The sequence below is a fragment of the Melospiza melodia genome, chromosome 2 (assembly GCF_035770615.1).
Source record: "Melospiza melodia melodia isolate bMelMel2 chromosome 2, bMelMel2.pri, whole genome shotgun sequence".
Classification (NCBI taxonomy): Eukaryota; Metazoa; Chordata; class Aves; order Passeriformes; family Passerellidae; genus Melospiza; species Melospiza melodia.
In genome coordinates, this window is record NC_086195.1 from 65,592,685 (window position 1) to 65,612,717 (window position 20,033).

Below are 20,033 nucleotides of genomic sequence, written 5' to 3' on the forward strand. Positions count from 1 at the left end.
AGGTGTTTTTTTTAGACTTCATCAGCTCTCCGAGTCAGGAGCGTGGCTGCACAAAAAGTTCTTCAGCACATAAATCAGAAGGGCAAACTGTGTGTTGGAGTGGGAGAGATTAGAAGATAGCCCAAGTATTGATGTGAAAAACTTCATTTTATGGAACTGACGGCTATGCTTGCTCTCCCAGATTTGTGATCAGAGAAGTACCCTTATCACTTGTTCTTTAAGCAATTGACTTTGTCCACCTTTTCTCAAGTCTGGTAATTGTCCATTTGTGAATGGTGGGTAGTTGATTTTCAGTGATTGTGAATGTGAGACAGACTGGTACTGCTGAACCTTGGCCAGTATTGAGATGGTCTTCCAGTGTGCAGGCCTGTGTTTGGATTGATAGGGGCTTCTAGGAGTACCAGTGTCCATGGACAAGTCACTTTATTTTCTTATTTTTATAAACTCTTACGTGTGAATTTTGGTGAAATACCAGTTTTAGCAATTACAGTTTCCTTTTGTATCTGCCCTTTACTGTATGGAAGGAGGGGAATGAAGAGCAGAGCAACAACAAAAAGAATGTCACTACTGAAATTATCAATTATTTTTTATTTCCTTGTATTGTAAATAATTAACATTTACAATGTCATAAAAATCTGTAATGGTGTCCTTATAATGATTATTCTTTGAATGGTAGAGCTTATATGATTTCCATCTCTCTAAAAATCTAGTTCATTTTAGGATTAAAAGTGTGATAAAATGCCTTTTTATTTGTTGAAAGTTAAGCAAGTTGAAGCAGAATGTGTTAGAGCTCTGACAACTTGAGCAGAATACCTGACAGCAAAGATATCCTGCTTATGTTGTGAGAGGAACGCTGCTTGAATTGCACTAATTAATTGTGTTAACTTGTAGGAAACCTTTCTTATTATACAGAAAAGTTTTCTTGCTCTGTACTTCAACATAGGGCAGGAATTGAGCTGGGGACTCTTACTGTGTTTGTTACCCATCCCGACACGTCTGTGAGTAAAGCATGGGAGAACAGATATTGGAAGAGACACACTAGTGATTTGATCCTTTTTGTTAAGATGTGAAGTAACAAAGACTAGGTATGCCAGTGCTCTTGATTTTTAGGTGAGAAGGGGGTTGGACTCCACTGATACAGTTATTGGGGTCAAAGATTTTGTTTATTATAATAGTTGTAATGTAACACCCATGAAATGATATGCTCAAAATCCATGCTATCAAATCCTGTTTCTTGGCAGTTTCTGTCTAAAGAATAATTAGATCTGGTAGGGAAACACAGCAGTCAGAAGATCAATAAATATTTCCCTCGAGTTCTAAGAACTTGATTTGAAAGTATCCTCTAGGTGTCATGTCAGTTGTCTTGTTGTGTTGATACGATGCTGGGGAACTTTGAGGGGGATGATTTCCTTTTAATTGAAGTTTTTTCAAGGACAGAAGAAGAAGTCTTTTGTAAAAAGCTGTGTAAGTGTTCTCCTTAGTTGTTCAAAATATACAGCTATGAATTGTTTGACAAGCAGTTTAGAAATAGAGGGTAGACAGAGCTGTTGGAGCACAATGCAAAGGTGATTCTCATTACAGGTCCTTTTGATATGCTCTCTATCACAACACTGGGCATTCCCCGTCCCTGGGATTTACAGGGGTTTAAGTCAACTCAAGCCCATTGCTCTCTTCAAAACTCTTTTGGCTAATCATTCTGTTTTTATTCTCTAGGTTGGGCTGAGCCCTGGATACACTCCCCCATGCTGGTTTAGTTACCTTGGGGAGACATTGAGGCTCTTGCTGCTCTCCTGGACAAACATTTACACATGCAATTGATTCACTCAACCGACAGTCAGACAGTCTCCTAAGTGTTACAAACCTTTATCCTAAAAGCCATCTTCTGGTCTCTTTTGTCACAGAATGGTTTGAGTTGGAAGTGACCTTAAAGATCATCTCATTTCACCCTCCCTGCTATGGGCAGGGACACCTTCTGCTAGACCAGGCTCCTCAAAGCCCTGTCCAACCTGCCCTTAAACACTTCCAGGGATGAGGCAGCCACAAATTCTCTAGGCAGCCTGTGCCAGTGCTTCATCACCTCGCAATCAAGAATTGCCCCCTAATATTGAGAGCAAACCGCTCTTTCAGTTTAAAGCCATTCCCCCTTATCCTGTCACTACGTGCCCTAGTAAATACTCACCATCTTTCTTGCCGTCAACTTTCAGGTACTGAAAGGCTGGAATTTGGTCACCTGAAAGTCTTCTCCAGGCTGAACATTCCCAATTCTCTCAGCCTTTCCTTATGGAAGGGGTGCTCCACCCCTCTAGTCATCATATGATAAGGTCAACTTGCTTAGCCACAGATGTGGTCAGTCGCTTCCCATATTTTCCTAGAGCTTCACAGGCACATCATGTTTGCTCATCTCTGCTGAGCCTTCCCAGGAGTTCACTGATCCATCATGTGGAGAAACGAGCTGTGAGTACATAGAATCTGGAGTTTGGGGCATTTGCCTCAATGTTAGACTTGTTTAGCCTCTGTCTTTAGTTGAAGTAGTAAGTACAAGTACATTTCTTCCCAGGTTCGTGCCCTGACCTTAGAGATGGAATATTTTCATCTTTGACGTGCTAGCTGTATGCTTTATGTAACACAGAGTGATATGATACAGAGAGAGATCAGCTAGGAGGGCTCTGTGGTCTGATGGCTGTGTCAGTATTTGGGTCCCATATCCAAGTAACTGTCCTTGAGTGATGAGGTAAAAGGGTATCTTCACCACCAATTTGGCTTACTGTGAAAAGTGCCAGAATCCCTTTGTGAATCTAGTGTGAAAAGTCAAGCTGCTTCTTCCAAGGTTCTTGTCATGCTCCAGATAGTACTGAATTAATGAATAGATTATTTTGGTCTCCCCAACCCCAATAAAAGTTACTTGCTTTGACATCTCAATGGTTGACCTAACTGCTGAAATTGCTGATGTCCTGTCATTATGCTTACTTCCTGGTAAAGTCAGGATTTATTTAAAAGTATAATTTGAGACACTGAAGATGGTAAATGGATGACAAGTCCTAATTTATAATGCCTTCTTCCTTGCTTTCCAGTAAGAAGAGCATATTGTTTTGCTTTCTGTCTTATATATGAAACAAAATAAAAACATCTGTTGGCCAGACAGGTGACACTGGTACAAAACTGCTACTTCACCTAGTTTGGGCAAGGAAATTTTGAGTTTTAGTACTGATTATGTTTTAAGTCATATATTTATGTCTGATAAAACATTGAATGAGGATTTTTTTGACATTGCAGATAGGTCTCACATCACCTATCTTAATATAACAGTGGGCTAAACCTTTGCATCAGATTTTTATTGCTTAGAATTTGTCCTTATTAATAATACATTTGTCTCTTAAATGGCTCTTTGAGGCTGTCTTGTGATTTTTTTTTGCCAAGTCATGCAGTGGAAGGAGGGCTCTTCAAGGAAAAAAGAATGTTTTACCCCAAATCTGTAAGGATCTTTTTGGATGGAAAGGCTTGGAACAGGAACTCAGTTTGGCTGAAGTGGCTTTTGCTAGTGAAAGTAGACATAAATTTGTCCCAAATATTTCAAAAAATAATCTGTTAAGCATCTTAGAGACTTGTTTAAACTTTACAGCTAAACCATTTGAAACATAGCTGTATATTATGGAAAAGAAAGATCCTCTGCAGTGTCTGCAGTGAGATGGAGGATACAGTTTGGTCTGAGCACACAATTTAAAGTAGGGATCTTCTTTCATATTGGTTATACCTCTTCTCTCTGACACAAAGACCTGAATGGTCCATCCAAATATAATGGGGACAAGATGATTGAAGATGGTTTGGGACTGGGGACTGAGGTGCCAGTGAAGAAAGATGTGGTGTGAAGGCGGTGTACTTGGCAAACATGCTGGAACAAGAAACAGTAACAGGAAGTGATTGCGGAGAAACTCTTGATAGATAAGGAGTTGCTTCCCTCATGAAGGAAATTGGAGACTGGAACTGGTGGGAACACAGGTTTAATGATGAAACTTGCAAACTGAACAAGGAGATTCAAGTGGGAAACAAGTTTGAAGGCAAAGCAGGCAAGTGAGTGGTTACAGTGGTATTTAAAATTGCAGTCAGAGAAACTACATGACAGTAGGAGAAATCCATGGTTTGGAAACTAACTGGAATGTCTGAGGGGATCAATTCTATGGGGGGGATGAATGGGAAGTGAGAATCTGGGACAAAGCAAGCTGGTCTCACCCTCACATGCTATTCCACCATGTCAGGTGTTACTTAGGTGTCAAGGGATGAAGTTTGCTTTTGATTATCTGCAAGTATGAAGATAAAATTCTCTTATGAGTAGCAGCAGCAAATGACCTAAACTTACAAATTGGCAAAATCATATTTGGAATTTTGTCTTCTTTGTTGTGTATTTGTTTTCAGCTACTACATTTTAAATTACTTAATAGCTTGCTACTTTTTTGTCAGCCTCCTTAAAGTACATGGTGTTCTGCTCTGGAAATGTAACTTGCAGTATGGTGGAGAGGACAATTTGTAGGATGCCTTTTTTGTGATTACAAAAATTTGTGACAATTGAAGCAGAACATTGCTGGAAGAAAAAAAATGTTAGTCTGGTGATTTAAATTGAACTGCTCAGAAATTGCCCTTAATTGCATGTTTTTGCATTTTCTGAGTGCCCAGACTTTGGATGATAGGATCAGCTTGATGAAAGAGCTGAATACTTAGATCCACAAATGAAGTCAATAGAACAGCATGAGCAACTGAGAAATCATGATGCCTCAAATGTGGCATCTAGAATTCCTTTGTCAACACTTATCTCTGGGTTTCCCTCCCCCATATGGGGATCAGTAGAATATTCCCTGATTTCCTGTGGTGTTATCAAAATTACTTATGACTGTGAAGGACTTAGATATTACTGTGATAAGCACAATACATAAAACTCAAGAAGAAATTAACGGTGATATGTTTTATGCAAGGATTTCAGTATACCAATCCATGGATTACACACTAAACAATGTAAAAGAAAATACAGTCCTCAGTCACTACTTGTTAAATGAGTGCTGTACCTTCTATGCACATTAGGTATCTGCTGTGGGGAAAAATAATATTTGTTTGTGTAATTGAAGACAGTATGTGTGTAGATCAGTGCTACAGACATCCTTAGTTGTGGCTTTTTCTAACCTTTGTGTGCTTGGCTTTGTGGCTGCAATAGTTTTCTCTTAATGTAGCTTTTGAATGTAATATTGAATACCTACATTCTTAGTAAATAAAGTACGTGCACATAGGGACTGTGCTGGATGCATCAACACTATTTACTATCCAGGTTTTGAAAAATGTAGATGTAGGGGAAACCAGGAGTGCTGGAATGATAACTAATTACTTGGGTGACCTAATACTCTTGTCTTTGAATAGTAGTCCATGGATAAATTTACCTTGAAGATAATGTGTATTCTGTCAGTGACACCAAGGAATTTTACCTGAATACCTGGGGGAGTTGCTCTTATACTTTGTTCTCCCTTCTACTTGTTTCATGAATATGTAAATTGACATGTCCCCATTGTTATTGTACTCGACTACTCTGGAAATTGGCTTATTCCATTCTTGGAATTCAGTTTGCATTCTTTTGATAGCACTGCTTTCAGTGTTTATATTTCATATTTTATGAGGTGCCTTGCAGGCTTTTTTCATGGTTAAGGATATCTTCATAGATATAAAAAAAGTAATATATTACTTTTGGACATCAACATTAAGTGTTGGGCCTTCTGTTCCTGGATGAGGAACACACTCAGAGGGTGAACTACATTCTTAGTTCTGTGGTCAGGCAGGATGCCCTGCTTTGAGTTGAGATTTTTCTTAATATGTAGAAAGGGAGCACTAGTGAGCCCGGCTGAGCCTGCAGTGGCAGAGGCAGCTGGTTGTTGTGATAATGAAATTATTTTTTGTGAGCTTCAGATTCCTTGCACCAACCACACTGTTCTAGAAAGCAGAGCCATGCAAATCTTGCCTCTCCGTGTTGAGGGTTAGCTTTCTTTCCTATGTCATGCCTTTTCCTTCAATGAATGTTGTTGTTAATAACAGGAGAGGCCACACCAAGTTCTCCTGCTAGTGTTACTATGTGTCCTTGTTCCCCTGACTCAGACAGCATTCAGGAATATCCTGTAGACTCGCAGTAAAAGTTTAACTCTCCTTTGTCTGGCGTGCAGTCTGTTGCTTCTTATTCCCAGTGAGACAAAGTTTTGGTAAGTGTATCTTAAAAATCCTTTTAAGGTTCGAAGTAGCTTTTTCCCCACAAAACTAGACTCAAACTCAACTCAGGTCCTAAAGGGTACTACCCTTTCTTTCCCTGACAGCTTTCTGCGTCTTTCTGTGAAGGCCTGTCTTGTTGGATGACTACATCCAGGAAAATGAAATGATGATGTGTGAGGCCCATTTTCAGTTGTTTCTTTAGAGCTTAACAAAGAAAGCCTACAACTTCTTTCCTCACTTTGTTACTTTGCTTTCCAGACAGGATTTGCCTTTACCACATATTAAATTTCTTCTTTGATCTCTTTCCAAATTTCCTTGTGGTCAGAGAATCAGGCCTTGGGTCCTGTCTCTCCTCTACAACTGTCAAACCTATAAAAGCACTTTCCACTTCTAGCATGAAGAACTTGATCTTTAATTTTTAATGACTAAAAGAACTTGTCAGATGATCTTGATAATGCAAAAGAAAGACAGGATGTTGCCCAGTGAACCCACATATCTAGTTTGGGATATGAAATAGGGCATTGTGGAGCAAGCATCCTACTGTTACAGCTGGGCATAACAATAAGTAACTTAAGAGCCCAGGCATACTGCAGGAGAAGGCCCCAGAGAGTCAGGGGGATAATTGAGTTTGAAAGGGACCTTTAAAAGACATCTGGACCAACCTTCTAGTTACAGAGGCCAACATGAAAGCTATAGCCAGCTCTGAAGTTAGATCAGGTTGCTTGGGGTGTGTGAAGTCAGGTTTTGAATATCTCCAAGGATGAAACTGCCACAGCCTCTCAGTGTGTGACAAAGTTAGACCACCCTCATGGAGTGGGTGGTCCAAATATATGGTCACAATGTGTTAGTATGCTGTATCAGTTGCTGGGCTCTTGTCTAGCTCTGTGCACTCCAAAGCAGAGCTGCATGTGTGTGATCTACTCCTTTGTATGGGGCACAAACCCTTCTCATATTCACAGCCTGTCCTTCTAAAGGAGCCTTTATCCATTCACCACAGTACCTCAGGCATGCAAACTATCCAGCTGCCAATTGAGCAGAGATTATGGGTTGAAGTCATGGTAAGTGCAGGTCGAAATAACTTGGTATTGACTGGAAATTTTTGAAATGTGCATGTTCATATCCTGCTTCCTTTTCTTTTTCTGTCAATCTTCCCAGGATCATTCTGGCCTAAGACTGAAATGGTTCTTTGTGCCCTCCTCCTTACATGCTTGGGACTAAAGGTGAGGCAGGATTCTGAAAGTGCATGCCCTTTGTGGATGCTTGGAGTTGAATAAAGTTCAGTGGTTGCAGGCAGAAAGGATTCTGTACATGTAAACTGCATGTCTTGTTGCTTGTAATTGTTAGTCCTGCTCAAACAGCTCTGGCCACTGGGTTTTTGTAGCAGTTTTGCTGCAAATTTTTCTTAACCTGAGAGCGTGGAAGCCACTGGAGAATGTATTACCTGCATAGGACAGGGGTTGGAGAAACAGCAATCAGTCTGATTGGTTTGGTTTTACAAAGCTGGAGGCTGGGCTAGCATAGTGACAATCGAGTTGTAAATGCAGAAAGAATACCCACCTCACTATAGATAATTCTAGTCTCAAAACAGCACTATCTTGACAATTTAAACTGTTGAGATCCTTGCTGTCCTTGCTGTGATCCAGGTTTCTCTGTTGCAGTTGACACCTGGATTCATCAGATCCTGCAGTGAGCTTGTTCAGCTTGAAACACCTGCAAGAAATTGAATTCCACAGAAGAACAGAAGAGTTTCCTGCTGGTGTGGGAAACTTACCAGCTCACCAGTGGGTCTGTGTATGAGTGATAGGGAGTGGGTGGTACATGCCACTGTAGGATTGCATGGAGCTGGAGAGTAAAACTGTTGGCAGCAACAGGATTTAAGTCAAAATTGCCTTAGAACCACAACCTTATGTGAGTGCTTTCTTCAGCACGGGAATTTCTAAAGGGGTGCTCATTTCTTCCCCTTTCTTGCTTAGGTCTTCCAAGGTTCATAGCATGCTGTCAGACCTTTTCCTTTCAGAGTTTTTAATCTTTTTAAGTTGGAATGAATGTAAATTGCAATTCAGTAACTAAGAACAGATCAAGAGTGGCATTTGGTAGTGAAATTCCAGGATTGTGTTGCTGTAAAATGGAAGAACTTGAAGAAAAATGTAATCTGCAGATATTTAAAGGTGATTCTTTGAGTAATCTGTGGAAGAGCTAAATGAACTAAGGAGACTTATCATACCTGAAGTGGTAAAGCTTTTGTTTCTCTCTCTTCTGATGAGAGCTGTAGATTCTTAGTGGTTTTTATTTCTTTGTTATTTGGGCGGGTGATTATTTCAGACAAGAGAGCCTCAGATCATGTAGTGTAGATGAAATGTTTATAAAGATACTTACCAGCTTGTAGGGATTGGTCAGCACAGAATTACCCTTACAGTCTGGAGATTAGTGGTAAATTGGCTGATCTCTTAAATGTGTTGCCTTCAGAAGTCAAAACAAGCTGATAGTGGGAGGGCTGTCCCATCTACTTGCTTTAGCATGGTGTCTGTGAGTACGGTACTACCACAACATGATTTTTGTATTTGACTGGACTGGTTGGAAGGACTGTGTAATAATGAGGAACATTTTCTTTCAAGAAGAACGTTGTAGATTGTATGGAGTGTATTAATTAGGGAGCATACTAAGTAAGTATCTTAATTAGTTAACATGGTTTTGTGACTAGGTGGAAGCTTCTGCATCCAGATCAGGTGCAAAATAATACTGCAGTGTTATATCTGTGTTGTCATTACAGTATGGACATGGAGCGTGTGTACAGCTATTGCAATGTAGTTTTAACCCTCTAAAGTCAGAAAGAGGAGACAAGCTCAGTGAGTTTGCTTACAGAGGTGTAGGAAAAATGGATTTCTTGGTTCTTCATTCATATACCTTTGATTTGTGTATGGTTCTATGTTAATGTCTGTCAAAACTAAGAAATTTTGGGTTATAGCTTTTTTAGAACAACTTTTTTAGGGGACTGAAGGTGCTCATGGAGGAAAATACTTTACTCACAATGACACTTCAACTGTTGTATACTGTATGTCCAAGTACCAGGTTTTCTCTGACACATTATAAAAACCCCACAAAACAACAGACTCTCCTAATTGACAGGAATTGATGTTATCTCTGCAAGCTTTAGAGTCAGGTTTAATGCAATTTTACCCAAAATACCAGAGCGAAATTCCTTCTTTTAAGAAGGATACATTTGTTTCCAAAATAAGTGCTTCCAATTCATAAATTGAATGCAGTTTTGACGAGGAGGGCTTTAGACTGCAGTGACAGGTCAAAACAATAAACTGAGGGGATCTGTCCAGTCCCCAGAATTCAGGCTCAGCTAAATATATTTAGGAAAAATTGGAAAGGAGAGGGAGTTGGATAGAATTTATTAAAAGTTTTTGACAGTGTAGACATTGTTTTATAAGTATTTTTTCTGTTATGGGAGACAGATATGAAGGATCTGTGTCTTCATTACAAATTGAATCTCAGATTGCATGCTTCTCCACTTTGCTTCCGCACTTTGCTTAAGTAAATAAACGGCATCTCCTGGTGTCAGAAGGTATTGTTTGGTAGCAGACAGAGATGAGGTGCATTATGGTAGGTATTTTAAAGGTATTTAGTAGGTTTTGATATTACAGGAAAAAAAAACTGATTAATCCCAGATGGGAGGAGAACCTGTTATGGGTGGCTTGAAATCTTCCTTGGGATTTCTGCTCTTGGAAAGACCTTTTCAATCAGCCTTTTTATTTCAGGTGTATCCTTAACTTTTTTTCTTCACTTGCTATTCACAATGAACAGAAACAGCACATGTAAAACATGGGAAAGACTGACTGAGTGTTAAGAATGGAGTTAGTTTACAGTAAGGTTAATTTACGTATATTTAGCAATTCTGGGTTAATTGCTGGACTTGGTTTTAGAGATGTTTTACAGCCTTCATGATTTTATGATTCTGTTCTTGTTCTGTAACACTCAATTAGGATGGGATTGTTTAGTGTTTGACTTTCTGCATTTGAGCTGGGGAAGGGATTCCAGAACTTGTTATTTCTAAGGCTCTCAGTGTTGGTAGGCTCTGGATAGATGATACAGGACGGATACCTGCCACAAGTGGGTGTTCTTTCAGTTGAAGATGCCTTAGACTTCTAAAACTCTGTCAATAATGCTTATTTGACCCAGGAATGTTCTGAGATCACCTTGTGGAACTATTGTACAGAAGTCCTAATGAGATACAAGAGGCTCACCTAAACCATGTAGAAACTAAAATATCATGTCTGGCTTATAAACAGATGTCTGCTTTTGAAGTGTGATCTGTGCTGAGCAGTGGGTTTAGGTAAAGGTTTCATCATAAGGGCTTGCTAAATCTACAGCTCCTGATTTCCAGAATACATTTTTTTTCAGAATACAGTGGCATAGTACTGTTCTAGAGAGATCAATTTTGTCTCTGCTCTGTGTGATTTCCTTGGTACTGCTGAGTTGTGGAAGTGTATCCTGGTGGGAAAGCCTTTCTGGCAAAGTTTTTGTGGAGAAGTAGGGTGAGGTCATATTAAATACATAGGGTTGAATGTTAATTTGGTTTGAAAAAACTAGTGAGCAGGATAGGAAGGGAGAGAATTTGAACTTAAAACACCCAGCACAGAACTGTTGGAGAAATCTGTTTCTGTGGACACTAGGGTAAAAAATACCTTGGTAATACTAGATACCAAAGAGGCTTTTACATGGCAGTAACATTTTGGAGGAATTGTGACAACTTAATGATCAGACTAATAAATTGTGGCTGTTAGGTGATAAGTGATATAGGAAAAATTCCTGTGCAACTTCAAAGGGAGAAGTTCAGTTTGGTGTTAATGAATTTGTGGTTCTCTAAAATTTCAGTGCTTAGCTGCCTTTCAGAGGTTAAGTTCTGGTTCAAATAAAATTGCATTTGAAGTGTGATACTTCATCTAGCATACAGCTGCCACGAGCAGCCACTTCTCAGAAGAGGAATCTAACTTCAGTGACTGCCTCTGTCTTTGGCAAAACCCCCAGGAATTGTCAATTGCTCCAAAATACTTGTATATTTCAATGAAGTTGTGTTTTTCAAAAAAGGTTTGAAAAAAGAAGTTGGAAAAAAAAGGTTTATCATCCAATTTCTGGAAATTTTATGTTGTTTATAGTTGGATTATAAGATAGATACATAAAGTTAAATTAATATACCAGCAAGCTTTTGAGATATAGAGTAGTATTTAATGAATATTAATTCTGCTTTTGTTAATTATTCCTTAATTCTGACACAGTCTTGGCAGAATGTATATTTGAAGTATGCTGAGTTTTGAAAATTTTAGAAATTTAGTTGTGAGGGAATGTATATCTTGTTATGGCAGTAATCTGGTGTTTAGGTTTGGGGTATCTCCCTTCTGAGCTTTAAGCTTGCTTTAACATGGCAATTAGGGTGAAACACATTTAATTCCCTGCAAGTAAACTGTAAGTAATTATTAAACACTTTATAATGATTTAATGCAAATATTATGCAGTGTCTTGTGGGTGACAGATATTGGGAGGACAAATGAAATAGGAATGCACTGATTTGAGAGCAGGAGTGATTCCAGGCTTGTAGAAAAATTCAGTGATGTCTGTGAGAACAACTGATGAATTGTGAAGAGCAAGTAGCAGGATGTAATATCATCAAAATACGAGGAAAGGTTTGTGTGGTAGAAGGCTTGCCTGTTTCTCCCAGCTGACTGAGTTGAATTCATTATAGCCTGCTTGCTGAGTGACTGTTCATTTGGGAAACGTTAGCAGCTCCATGGATGGGTGGATGAATAAATTTGTATAACAAAGTTCTGAGAGCTGGAGACTTTCAGGGTAGCCTACAGATCTCTGAGGAAAAATCTGGGTAATATATCTGGAAGTTCCCAGACCCTGCTAGCTCCGGTTGGAAATGTGGTGGGAGCTGGTGTATGTTTTATGCTAGTGAAATTTGATTCAGATTTTATTTTTTGTAGTGCTGCATGCATGATGACCAACCACTTATATGCTGGTATGTCTGTTAGAAAAAGTTAGAAAATTCCACATACTGGATCTGTCTTAATACTGAAACACTTTTCCTGCTTTGTTTTACTTATGTATTTCCGAGAGCTGGTGTTCATTAGGGGCTTTGCTAAAGACAGAGGTAGGCACAGCTGAGGCCACAAAGTGAGGATTTTTTGCATAGTTATCCATGTTATACATGGAATTACACGTACATTAACTGTGTTGTCATGTTTGGAAACTTCTCATAGCCACACAGTTCTCAGACAAATTCTGTGAAATATATACAGGAAGTCAAATGAAAGATGCACCTTTTGTGCCTCATTCCTGCTCTTTTTATCTCTTTGGTCAGAAATGGATTTGATAGGTCATGAGCTTCCATGGGTAGCAAGGCAATGTATCAGCTGTTTCCAGGCACAGTGAAAAGCTTAATCTTTTATAAATTTATTTAATTTTACTGAGGTTTAATCTTTTGTTAAAAGTGCTTGATGTTTGCTAAAGCAAGATATATAAAGCATCTGAAAATATTTTTGATGTCCTTGCAATCTTTGAGTTTTTAGACTTACATTCTGAAACTACATTCTTTCTGTGAAAGCATTTGCATTGTTTCAACTAAAAGTACAGTTGTTTGTAACATGCAAACTGGACATGAGCTATTGCTTTGCAGTAGTTACTAATCTGCTGATGAATGAGTCTTGTAGAGATTGGAAAGGATTTGTGTAGGTTGCAAATGGAATATAATGAGTTTCAAAAATGTAAGCAATTTAAAATACTGCTTGGATGTGAATTAAAATGCTCAGAAGCCACACACAGTTGCTTGAAATCTCAATCCTTTTTAGCCATCCATAATGCCATCATTGTGTGTTTTTTCCCAGAGTATGTTTGTCCACCCTAAAATTGTACTAAATCAGGTTTTTGAGAGACATCTGTCATCCTGAGTATCTTACAATATGAATAAGCTCTGCTGTGCTGGAGGTTAGTGTCTCAGGAACTTTGTAAGAATGTAGATGCACATTTTCTGATCTCACAGGTAACATCAGTAGCAATCTCTGCCTCTTTCTTCTGTCTTTAGTACAGTTTAATGCTCTGTTTTCTGTGGTTTTCACAGGTTTATGTGATGGCTTCTACCTTTTGGGTCAAAATAATCCTTTTTAGCAGAGACCAGCTGCTTTGCATTTTAAACTTGCCTGCTGTTCTTTGGGAGTGAAAAGCAGGAGAGTGGCTGGGCCAACTGATGAATAATCATGCATTTACCCACTCAGTTCTATCATGTGCTGCTTTGAACTGTTTTTGAGAGAAACTTGAGGCTCTGACTTTGAGGTGTAACTGGTGAGGTTTATTCCCAGGTGATTACAGTTCACATTGCAAAAATTCCTTTTGTACTTTGTCTGAATACTGTGATGATTGGTGTCTAATGTTATAGGTGTACCACGTTCCATTTTGGAGAAATTTGTCTTGCAGAGGAAGAACAAAGATAGCTGGAACTGAGTGAAAGAATACGTCTCGTTGAAGAGCAGGGTTTACATCTGTTTTTACTATGTGATATTCCAGCCCATGAGTTTTTATGTCTTAGAACCAAAGAATACCCAAATATTTTGTGATAACCTAAAAATTGTTCATCAGGCTCTGGTAAAGTGGTTGTTATATGATGAGTTATATGAAAGTTCACAGTATTGGATAAGCTTGAATTTTCCTTTCCTGGCTTATATTATTGGTGTTTTGAAGGACTGTATAGCTGTCTCTTTGCTGTGTCTGCAATGTCATGGGCAACCACTGAAAATGTCAACGAATGGATTAACTTGTTATTTGTCAAGGTATTTCTGTATGATCTGAGTGTCTGCCTTCTGTGTGTTTGTGAGGTCAGCTCATTGTCCACAGGCAACAGTGAGTGTAACCTGCTTTACTGTTTTGGGATCAGGATGACCCGATAACTGCAAAGAAAAGAGGGTTCATCTCAGCTGTGTGCAGTTTTGTGTGCCACACTGTGAAAAAGGTCACTTGCTTTGTTGAACCTGGAGAAGAGGAGGCTGAGGGAAGACCTTGAGTGGTCTGTAGCTTCCTCATGAGGGGAAGCAGAGCAGCAGGCACTGATCTCTTCTCTGTGCTGACCAGTGACAGGACTTGAGGGAGTGGCCTGAAGCTAGTCATGGGAGGTTTAGGTTGAATATTAGAAGGTTTATCACACAGAGGGTGTTTGGGCACTGGAACAGGCTCCCCAGCAAAGTGGTCACGGCACCAAGCCTGACAGAGTTCAAGAAATATTTGGACGGTGCTCCTGGGTACATGGTGTGATTATTTGGGCTGTTCTGTGCAGTGATAGGAGTTGGACACGATGAGCATTGTGGGTCCCTTTCAACTTAGTACAATCTATGATTAAAAAAAAAATTAGCTCTAAACCACTATGTAACATCTCTGTAGTCTTTTTTTTTGCCTTATTCTTCTTTACATTCATGAATTAGTTCTTTGGAAAAAAATTACCCCTACATATTAGTATCTTCTGTGTTACTGCTTTCAGCACATTATAGTGAATAAATATTATTTTATCAGCCCACTTGGCAATAATGACCATTAACCTGATTCTTAACTGATGGGTCTCAGATGGAATGCTGAATGCATGCTTGTTCCAAAATGGCAGAATCTGCTTCTCCTTTTTACTGTAATAAAGCTGTTTCTGTTTGCAGCACTGTGTTGCTGGGAGACTGCAGCTAATTTTTATGGTGCATATCAGTAGTAGTGATTCAAATTATACATTTCATTTAGTAGCTCTTCTTTCTGTTTGTAAATTGCCTTCTGTAAGGGGAGAGAAATTTTGTTTTGGGGAGAACAGTATCCAGACCAGAGAATATGACTGAATCTGAAACAAAAGCTCAGACTGTTCTGTTGATAGCATCATTGTACTTCCAAAGTCACTTCAGGGGGGATGGTGACCTGGCTAAATTTACACCAGTCTGATAGTCAGGTCTAACACAGGTACTCAGAAGAATTCCAGGTGAGACAAACACATCTCCTCAAACTGCTGTTTTTCTTTTTCAGAATCCATGGTGCAAAACTTCAGCATGTGGCGTGACTTTAAAGCAAAAGAACAAAATAGACTGAGAGATTATGAATTGGAAAACTGTGTCGTTTTGGTTCACAACACAGATAACGGTGGCAATTTGGGGCTATGTAGAAAATAGCCCTTTTTAGAATGATTGTTGCACAGCTTGCATGTGGATCAGGATGTGCATGCAATTACATTGGCAAAAAGTGGGTGTAATTGGGCATGCACCTAAATGGAAAAATACATGTGTAAGGTGGAATCTGACTAATAAGTAAAAAAAATCCTCTGCTTGCTGAATCTGTACTCCTTTTCTGGCTAAAGGAGATGGTAGTCCATTTTGTGCTGTTCACAGTCTGCTTAGGTTTGTAGCAGTGTCTTGTTTTTAATCTTGCCTGAGATGCCTCTCTAAAATGGGGTGTGTGTGTGTGTCTGGAGCCTGCTTACTTAAACACGCGAGTCATGTCAGCTGCAATGCGGCAGTGCTTGGTGCTAATGAGGTGAGCAGCCAGAGCACCCGTCTGCTTATGTTTGCTCATCTCTGTGCAATTGTGGCTGTGGGGATTGGAAAAAGGGATTTGTATTGGATGTGGCTCTGTTTTGGCCTTTCCAGAGTGTGGTTCTGTGTTCTCCTGAGGACTGGGCAGCACATTTCAACTTCCATTTTGGGAGTTGGGTGGTTGCTTCATTATGTTTAATGCAAGGTCTAAAATACATCCTGGCTGGGAGAAGAAAAGAAAAAAGGGAAGTACAGAGGGGGAAAACCCCCCCTTCTTCTCTCCTCCCTCCCTCCCAATTCTCCCCAATTAATTCTAATGCACCTTGAAATGAAATATATCGCTTGGCAATCAGTGCCTTCATGCAGAGTAGATACAAGTCTGTATTTGTAATGTAGCATCTTTGGAATACAGTAATCAGGTAATAAAATTTGGTTTGATCTCACAAGTTACAGGTGGCCTTTGGCAGGCACAAGATGCAGATGCACTGTGATTTCTCAGCTCACGTTTTTTGGTGTTTTTTTTTTTTTTAACCCTTTAAGTGCTGATAGCGGTGTGAGCTGAGGTTTTTTTTGCTGAAGTCATAAATTTTTGCTTTGAACATAAGGCAAATAAATATCAAACCTTGTTTGTCTTTTCCTGTCCTCAGATGCCAGATTGTCTCCATTGAGCTTGATGCTTTCCTGTCCAATCCTGTTGTATGCCTATTCCCGCAGCTCGTCTTTCAGTGTTTCTTTTTCAGAGAATTAGCCTGTAAAACTATAGGTCATGATTAAGTAATATATTGATCTTGGTGGCAAAGCTGGCTTTCCTTCTAGTTCTTGCCTTTGTCACAGGGTGCTTCCCTGTTAACTGATAAAATTATTTCTGACTACTTAATTTAATATTATTCAGATTGTTGAAATGACCTGTTAAAAATACTGCTGGTTTTTTGTGTTTTTTTAAGGATCGTACCTAGTCTCTGTTACTTTGGCAATATGTTGTGTAACGTGGTGCCCCAAACAGAGGGATCAATACAGCTGGGACTGGGAAAGGTATGAACTGCATCCTGTAGGCAAGACCCAGCGGTGGGAGGCAGGAAGGAACCTCCTGAGCTGTTGATACAGTAGTGTGCAGCTTACACCCATAGAAAGGGTGGAGTGTCAACCTGTAAACAAATGTCCATCACCCTGGGAAGGAGCCCAAGACTGTGTGCCCTAATTAAGTCTGGTTTTTGCTTGGTCCTAGTTTTAAGTGAGTTAAGAGTGACATGAGTGAAACAGCATAGCTGACAAGATGCGTGCTAGGGAGAGTTGTGCTGTTTTAACACTTACTGTTGAAGTCTGATATCTCTGATCACAGATAGTGCAGTATCTGTGCCTGTTTACCTTCTCCTGGAGACCTTGTGACTTAAGACTGGGATGTTTTTCCTCTTCCTTCTTTAGGTCTCCGGGTGAAAGGGGAGCTCATTACTGCTTACCCACAAGTGGTGGTTGTGCGTGTGCCAACACCTTGGGTCCAGAGTGACAGCGACATCACAGTCCTTCGCCACCTAGAGAAGATGGGCTGTCGATTGATGAATCGTCCTCAAGCCATCCTCAACTGTGTCAACAAGTTCTGGACGTTTCAAGAACTTGCTGGCCATGGTGTGCCTCTTCCAGACACTTTTTCATATGGTAAGGCTGTTGGATCAAAGAGGTAGCATAGTTGCCTAGACAACTTGTGCTTTTGCAGTGCAAAAGATGTAAGTTTTGGAAATCCATAGAAATTTAGCCATGAGACCAGTTCCACGGCTAAGTGTTGAGTAACCAAAAAGGAAGTTAAAGTTGTGACACCCAGATTCTGGTTTTGTCTTTGTTGATTAGCTTTTGATGCTTTGAAAAGAGTACTGGAACTGTACCTCAGCCTTCCAAGTAACTGACTTTGGCTGTTAGTGCTATAATACTTTCTGTTCTTTTCCAATTGCCTAAAACAGCAGACAAGAGCTTGGGGTGCTAATGTCATAAGTACCACAGAAAACTAGACTTACAACCTGAAAGTAGATTAAACTCCTATATGAATAAAAGTGTCTGCAAATACATTAGTTTTTGGGAAAGGACAAGAGTAGCAAGGAGTACCATCCCTTGTGTTCACCTTTTAACAATAGTTTAGGCTTTGTTTCCCACCAAAACAGTTAATTATAGTTTATTGTGACTGCCTCTGGAATCTCTGGTATCTCTGGTTCCTGACAGAGTGCTAGATTAGAGGAACCATTTGTCTGAGCTACCTTGATGCTGTTTCTGCTTTTAATTACAATCTGTTAAAGAGCTGTAGATACCTCTCAACCCTCTGTTCCTTCTGGGAATACCAGTGCTTTCTTCCTGTTTGTGTGATTGCATCAATAAGTTTTTATAATGGGAGTGTTACAAAATGAGAAAAAGGATTGACAAAACCATGGCTTTCTGTCAATTACTATGAATTACTATTTCCATCAATCGCCATGAAAACAATTTGAGAAGAAACATACCCTTTCTTTATACATGTGGCTGCTCTAACTTGTTGAGAAAGGAATGAGTTTTTAATTTTCTTGGGGAAGGGGAGACGATGAATGATGCTTAATAATTGTAGAACATACCAGTTTGATCATAACTTCCTCCCACTTCTGTTGGTGGCTGCCTCTGGAATTTGACAGAAGGATGGCTTTCTTTTCATTTTTGTTTTTTTAAACCACAAGTGTCAAGTTATCAGTGAGAGCTGACTTGGCCAAGTAAAGCAGGGTGCGCTGGATGACATGTTACTCCATGACATGCATTAAACTCCATGGCAGGGTTGTGATGGCTGCTGCTGACTTTGTGACTTTGTGTCTTGACTTGACTTCTGCACTTTACTGCATGATGTGTTAGAGGGGGCTCATCCCTTTGTCTGCTGACTTTTCTCTTCTGTATTTCTTGTGCTGTGGTCAGCCTTCTTTGAACTGAACTCAAGTAACCTTGAAGTATCAACCATAATTGTGTGAATGGCCATTAAAAGCTACACTCTAAGGTCCTTAGAGATGCAATGAGATTAAAAGGTTGAAGTACTACTTCAGGATATAGAGAGAATGAGATACAGGAGACTTAAGCCTTCGGAAGTGGGGAGGTGAACTGACCAGGTCTGGATTGTTGCTGCTCTGTGGATTATGCCTTGTCATCACGTTCTGTGTTGTTTTCCTGGTTAGTAGTTTGGATGGAACTGTTACTAGTGTTATGTGTCTGCTGCTTTCCTGTTAGACATTTGAAAAGATGGAAGTTGATAAAGTAAAAGGAATAAAATGGAACAAGATGGTTGAATTGGGGCATTTGGATTTGGAAGATTAGATTGAGCCTTTTGGGATTGTGATCAAGAGGCCTTGGTCAATTTGTGTCTTCAGTTCAAAAGGAAGTAGGTCTTAATATCCCGCACATCACAAACACCTTCAAAGTCTGATCATGCTCCATGACCAAGGTCCTCCTCACTGATGATTTCTCTGCATTATCTAAGCTGTAAGGGTGGGAGGAATGTATGGCAATTACATCCCAAATTTGGCCACAGCAGACCGGTGGCACATAATGTTGTTGGTTTTCTTTTTGCCAGGTGGTCATGAGAATTTTTCCAAAATGATTGATGAGGCGGAAGTGCTGGAGTTCCCTATGGTGGTGAAGAACACGCGGGGTCATCGAGGTGGGTGTGAGGTCAGGGGTAAGGGCGAGGACTGTTCTGAGCAGCACTCCAAGATTTTGTCTCATGAAGGAATAACAGTTAAGAAGATCTGTTAGGTGTTGGACTTCTTTCCAATACATCTAAATTCTACCACCCATGAATGCTGAATGTTGAATAGGCTACAGCACTGGGAAAGAGTTTCAGTAGAACCCAGCCTTGGAAAGGCAGGGGGCAAAGCGTTCAAAATTATGGTGCATTGGTGACTTCTATGGGGAAAGCTTTGAACTGGAATAATGGGACGTCTGGAGTTTGTGAAGTTGAAAGAAGCCTACGTGGATTTTAGGGATGTTTTTAAATAGGCCTAAAAAATGAAATCTCAGTTCATTCAGTGACTTCTTTCCTACTCAACTTCATCTATAATTAGGATTCCGATTTAATTAAAATCTTATGTATTGTTTGTAAAACTGAATCTCTGTTTTTCAGAAAAATACCTCTGGCAGTGTCAGTGGTATTACTGCAGGTTTGGATTAAATTGCACTGTTTTTAGTATTTTGTTTTAACTGTTGAATATAAAACAAACATCAACTTAATTTAGTGTTAAATAGTGGTTACTA

General features: G+C 39.6%; 1 protein-coding gene across 6 annotated transcripts in view; it reads left to right on the top strand.

Annotated features, from left to right (window-relative positions):
* RIMKLB (ribosomal modification protein rimK like family member B) overlaps positions 1–20,033 on the top strand; it is a 50,996-nt gene that overhangs the window by 15,387 nt on the left and 15,576 nt on the right. For all 6 annotated transcript variants that reach the window (XM_063148650.1, XM_063148649.1, XM_063148651.1 and 3 more), the window contains exons 4-5: positions 17,208–17,438; positions 19,354–19,440. In XM_063148650.1, the coding sequence (XP_063004720.1) occupies positions 17,208–17,438; positions 19,354–19,440 (318 nt within the window). The remainder of the gene's footprint in view (positions 1–17,207; positions 17,439–19,353; positions 19,441–20,033) is intronic.